This window comes from Mandrillus leucophaeus, unplaced genomic scaffold (genome assembly GCF_000951045.1).
Source record: "Mandrillus leucophaeus isolate KB7577 unplaced genomic scaffold, Mleu.le_1.0 Scaffold194, whole genome shotgun sequence".
NCBI lineage: Eukaryota > Metazoa > Chordata > Mammalia > Primates > Cercopithecidae > Mandrillus > Mandrillus leucophaeus.
This window is the reverse complement of record NW_012101965.1, coordinates 39,507-45,506: the sequence shown is the minus strand read 5'-3', so window position 1 is coordinate 45,506 and position 6,000 is coordinate 39,507. Positions and strand designations below refer to the sequence as shown.

Below are 6,000 nucleotides of genomic sequence, written 5' to 3'. Positions count from 1 at the left end.
GCAGAAGAATCTGTGATAGAGTTTGTTTTCAAAGTTTAAAAGTTTTAAAAATATAATGTTGATACTTTTTAATGAGGAGTTTGTTTAAACATGATTACATGTAGGGATTCAGGACCTCTATTTTCTTCTTGAGGCTTAAGTAATTACTGGAATTTCAAAGGTAACTTGGAGACAAAAAAGAAAGACAAAGGAGGGTTCTTGCAATTAGTGAGGCTGCCTGCCTGCACTGTGGAACACTGCGTGCAATGGAGAAGAAGGCGGGGTCAGCTTAGCTTAGGGCCACACTTCTTCAGCTCTGGAAGTTCTCTATGCTCATGAACTACAGCAGAATAGCATCTTGAGATCATCTTTTCCAGTGTTTCTTCAACTTTTTTGCAACTTAAGACTCCCGTTGGGCCGGGCGCGGTGGCTCACGCCTGTAATCCCAGCACTTTGGGAGGCCGAGGCGGGTGGATCACGAGGTCAGGAGATCAAGATCATCCTGGCTAACACGGTGAAACCCCATCTCTACTAAAAACACAAAAAATTAGCAGGACGTGGAGGCGGGCACCTGTAGTCCCAGCTACTCAGGAGGCTGAGGTAGGAGAATGGCGTGAACCCAGGAGGCGGAGCTTGCAGTGAGCTGACATCACACCACTGCACTCCAGCCTGGGCCACAGAGAGAGACTCCGTTTCAAAAAAAAGTCTCCTGTTGTCTCATATTTCCTTATACGAATCCTTACCTATGAAATAATACTACTAGTTCATACACTAATTAATAGTCAAGCAGAGATTTTTCTCTCTCTTATTGATGATTATATCGCCAAACCTAGAACCATGCCTAGCACTTAGTAGATGCTCAGTAAATATTGGTTGAATTAATTATGCTTATTTTGGGCCAGACACTGAGCAAAATGCTTTGCATGCATGACTTGAAAACCAACTACATATATTATATATGCATTAACTGATGTTCCTTTTAAAAAACTTAAACATAGGCATAATTTCCATCCACAGTTGCTGAGCAAGAGGTGAAGTAATATCGGAAACAACTACATTTTAGATAGGAGCTGCTACCTTATGTGCTGATGTTCGAGAAACGCTGAAAAGTCATAGGCCTCTCAGGGGTTGCAGGACTCCAGACTGGGGTCATTGATTCATTATAGCACTTTCATTTTGCAGACAAGGAAATTCAGTTCCTCAGAGGTTTAGGTGAGTTGCACAGGGTCACACAGCTTCTCAAAGAGCTAGCACTCGGACCTGGTGCCTGGACTCGGGGATGAATGAGGAACAACAGCAAATCTAGAACCCCTGGTTGATGGTTTTTTAAGTTTGAGGGGGTATAGGTGGGAAATTAGATCAAAACCTTTGTATTTGTATTGTACAGGTCATTAAAGGCCTTGATTCTGATGCCAGCTGAGTGAATCACTCTGTTGCCCGCAGTTTAACAATATAATCTACTCTGCTCAAGTTGATTGTCTTCATTTTGCATGGAGGAGTAGAGATTGCATGTAGCAGATGATGTGAACAGTGCACAGCTTCAAGTGTTATTTATTGTTCCCCTCAAGGCTCTGTGTGGTGAATGAGGCACAGATAGAATTAGAGGCCTTGGCTTGATTCCTTGAGGTCACACCCCCTTTCCTTCTGCTAGACAGCCAGCAGTCAGCCACCCACCCTACACCATGATGCGATGAGTTCCGTGACTGCCTTAAGGGTGATCTTGAGTTTGTAACTCCGGGCCCTTTGATTCAGACACATTATGGTTCTAACCTCTATGCATCTAGTGTATTAAAACAATTCTTCTTTATTATCAGAGAATAGTTCATACTGGAGAAAATAATTTATTATTGCTTTGCTATATACACATTGCAGATATATGCTTTAAGAAGGCCAGATATGAAAATGTTCCCTGTATTTTGTCTATGTAGTGGTATAATCTGTGATTTAAAATTTCTTATTTGCTTTTTTCTTTTACAATGAACACGATTTGTGTGTGTGTGTGTGTGTGTGTGTGTGTGTGTTTACAATGAACAAGTACTCAGCTGTCAGCACATAAACATTTACAAATCTTAAATTAGTGATGCCCAGCTTGGAAGGCTTCGGATTTCCTTGCCTTCAGTGAATTTCTCCCTGTGACCTCACAGTTCCTTTAGCACTTGGGTGTTTCCCGGGGCAGCGGAAGTCCTTCTGTGGCCCGTGGCAGGACGGTACTCCTGGAACCCACAGGGACCATTATTTAGGATGGGCAGAGCCCCAAGGTAGGGGGAAGATGGGTAGGTCTGGCTTTCTTCCAGAGTCACCTGGGGCATAAATGTCCAGAATGGTCCCCCTTTCTTTTTAGAATCTGAAATAGGACCCCCCAGAGTCTAACAGAAGCACATAAAAGTTGCCACGCAGCCAAATCAAAATGGTTCCTGACTTGCCTGCCACTTCTATCCATTCACCACTGACAAGGCCAACCTCTGATGGCACAGAAACTTGAGTGGTGACTATTTTTCTCATTTCTTTTCTTTTTCTTTTTCTTTTTTTTTTTTTTAATTGAGATGGAGTCTTGCTCTGTCACCCAGGCTGGAGTGCAGTGGCGTGATCTCGGCTCACTGCAGCCTCTGGCTCCTGAGTTCCAGTGATACTCCTGCCTCAGCCTACTGGGTAGCTGGGATTACAGGCACACGCTACCACACCCGACTAAGGTTTGTATCTTTTTAATAGAGTCAGGGTTTCACCATGTTGGCCAGGCTGGTCTTGAACTCCTGACGTCAGGTGATCTGCCCACCTCGGCCTCCCAAAGTGCTGGGATTACACGCGAGCCACCGCGCCTGGGCCTAATTTTCTTTTTATGATAAATAATATCAAAACATGAGGACATTTTAAGAATCGCCAGTCATAGATGGTGCATCTAAGCAGTTTACATTTTCTTCTTACCTTAACAGGGCAATGAGAGGGAAAACACAGCAGAAATAAGAAGCGCTAGATGGGAACCTGGACACTGGCTGACACTGTTGACCATTGTACTGTCATCCATTGTCTGTCAACAAACCTTTGACTGGATGTTGCTGGTGCAGAACATTTCTTTTTCATAGATACAATATTGTGCTTTTATTTTTACTTAAAAATACGAATAAATGTGAAGTTGTTCTTCATTTCCAACTCCCCCCTATCCCCTGCCACATAGGAGGACCTCTGCTGCCCACCTTTGGCCCCAGCCTTTTTATCTGGGGACCGCGAGGACAGCGCCCCCATGCCTCGTCCCCTTGGCCTCACCTGAGCCTGTAGGACTGTCTCCTGCTCCTTCAGCACTTTCGCCTGAAGCTTCCACTCTGCCGCCTGGTTCAGCAACTATGAGAAGAGAAAGTGTGTGGAAAGATGGTCAGATTGACCTTTTCGATTACTATTTGGCTGTAATTTGTCTATAAAACTTAATAACCTGCTCATTAACCTCCTTAAGTAATTTTTTGGAACTCTGAAAAGAATCTAAGAAAGCTTAAAAAAAACCAGGCCCAGCACGGTGGCTCATGCCTGTTATCCCAGCACTTTGGGAGGCTGAGCTGGGAGGATTGCTGGAGGCCAGGAGTTTGAGACCAGCCTGGGCTACATAGGGAGACCCTGTCACTAAAAAAAAAAAAAAAAAAAAAAAAATTAGTCAGGGGTGATGATGCATGCCTGCAGTCCCAGCAACTCAAGAGGCTGAGGCAGGAGGATCACTTGAGCCCAGGAATCCCAGGTTGCAATGAGTTACGATGGGGCTGCTGCACTCTAGCCTGGGCAACAGAGTGAGACTCTACTTCTAAAAAAATAAAGGAAGAAAAAGAAAAAGAAAGCTAAGAAAATAATTGGCCTAAAAACGTTGGATTCTCAACTATAAACTAGCGGTTTTAATGAAAAAAAAAAAAAGCCTCCAGCTTAAGTATGAATCACAAAAAATTCAACTTCCCACCACATTCTGGAACCCTCTCTAGCAATCCTGGCCAACAATCATTCAGCCTCTGCTTGAACCTCTCCAGAACTTCCTCACTTGGTGCACTTTTGTCAGCAACTGTTTCTTTTCTTTCTTTTTCTTTTTCTCTGTTTTTTTTTTTGAGATGGAGTTTCTCTTTTGTCGCCCAGGCTGGAATGCAGTGGTGTGATCTCAGCTCCCTGCACCCTCCACCTCCTGGGTTCAAGTGATTCTCCTGCCTCAGCCTTCTCAGTAGCTGGAATTACAGACACCTGCCACCACGCCCAGCTAATTTTTATAGTTTTAGTAGAGAAGGGGTTTTGCCATGTTGGCCAGGCTGGTCTCCAACTCCTGACCTCGTGATCTGCCTGCCTTGGCCTCCCAAAGTGCTGGGATCACAGGTATGAGCCACGGTGCCTGGCCAACAACTGTTTCTTGATAGTAAACCCGGAATCATTCTCCTAGACCACTGTTCTCCACCATAGCACATGTGATACAATAAGAAATATGTATGTCCTTGGTCTTTGTCCCTGATTCCTGACACAGATCTTCTAACATGCATCAGAATCTCCTATGGAACATATTAAAATGCAGATGCCTCTCAGATAATATGATTTAGGAAGTACAGGGTGTGACTGAAATCTGTGCTTAAAGAAAATACCCAAAATGGTCTGGATATCAGTGGTCTGTGGATTACATTTTGAGAAATACAGGTTAGAAGTTTGACTTACTGGTCTGAATCCTGGCCCCTGAGAGCTGATGGGTTAAACTGAAAAGGTGATTTGGGCATACAATGACACACTCATATATAAGCTTGTAATTTTTAACTTAAGATGAATGTCTATTTCTCAATTTTGAGGAGGGGCTGTGGTCTTTGTTTTGGGTATGGATCTTGTGATTAGAGTTCAGAGGGTTTTTTATTTTGTTTTTATTATTATTTAAAAAATCACATACATAGTGTGCCATATAAGATTTCTAGGTTGTTAGGCTTGTGTGTGTGTTTAGCAATAGTGCTACAACCTAAAAATACTTGTGAAGCAGCTTGACTGGATAATTCTCTAGAGTTTTCCACTTCCCCCCAGTCTTTTATAGCTACTCATATCTAGTTTGACAGTTTTTTGCCACTTGTTTGCATTTAGTCTTTCAAAGCACTAAGCATAATTTGCACAAACAGTTTTTTGTTTTCATACTTATATTTCATCAGTTTATGTAACATCCTGTTGATTTACACAAAAGCAAGTGCAATTGGAAAGAAAAGGTTTGTGCAAAGAGCTGATTCTTGGTAAGCTCCACTTTACTAAACTGGGGCAAATATTTGTAGCCCTTCCAGAGAGTGGCTTGGTAGACCTGCGAGTCAGCATGCTGTGGGCATCAGTTAGTGTGTTTCACAAAGACAATAGTGAACATCAGAGATCAATTTGGCTAGTCTGTCTGGAGGCCATCAATTAAGAAGTTTCTCTTATATTTGAAGATAGGCTGATTGAAATTTCCTACTTTTAGTTTATCCCTATTGTAAAAAAATGTCCACGAGGTCTATGCATTGCTTATGTAATCGGAACCAAAAAAACCAACAATACAATCATTATTTTTAAAAATTGGAAAGCATCTTTTTCCTCATCTAAGTTTGTCTTTTTCCTACGGCCCAACCTCTCCATTTGTAAAATGGGTTGTATTTGTTCCTCTATGCTTCCCAGTGTGCAGTGAAGATTGATTCTTAATAGAAGTGCAACTGACTGGTCCTATGAGAGGACTAGGGCAGCTGTGGAATAGAAGCCCTACAGTGTCCCCTCTGGCCATCTAAGGGGAGTGTTGGCACTGTGCCTGCTTATTGTGAGCTGGCTATGCAGCCTTGTTGTGACTGGTGACCCCTGACCTCGAGGGAGGCTGGTGGCTGCCTATTCTGCCTGGATGACCTGATACCTCATCACTTCCAAAGGGAGGTGCCTGAGCTGCAACCCAGGTAGGCGGCTAGCTTCGAAGAACTGAGGGGAGCTCCCTCTCTTTGACTCAAATCTGTTTTGCTGAACCAGGGCGGGGTGCTAGTTTCTTGCTAAGGCTGGATCGTCTCAAACCTGCTCTCCAATGTC

At 43.3% G+C, this 6,000-nt stretch overlaps 1 protein-coding gene across 1 annotated transcript in view; it reads right to left on the bottom strand.

Moving 5' to 3' along the window:
* TXLNB (taxilin beta) overlaps nucleotides 1-6,000 on the bottom strand; it is a 50,235-nt gene that overhangs the window by 10,358 nt on the left and 33,877 nt on the right. The window contains exons 7-9 of the mRNA XM_011978443.1: nucleotides 3,171-3,315; nucleotides 2,122-2,323; nucleotides 1,654-1,720 (exon numbers count right to left, since the gene is read on the bottom strand). Of these exons, the coding sequence (XP_011833833.1) occupies nucleotides 1,654-1,720; nucleotides 2,122-2,323; nucleotides 3,171-3,315 (414 nt within the window). The remainder of the gene's footprint in view (nucleotides 1-1,653; nucleotides 1,721-2,121; nucleotides 2,324-3,170; nucleotides 3,316-6,000) is intronic.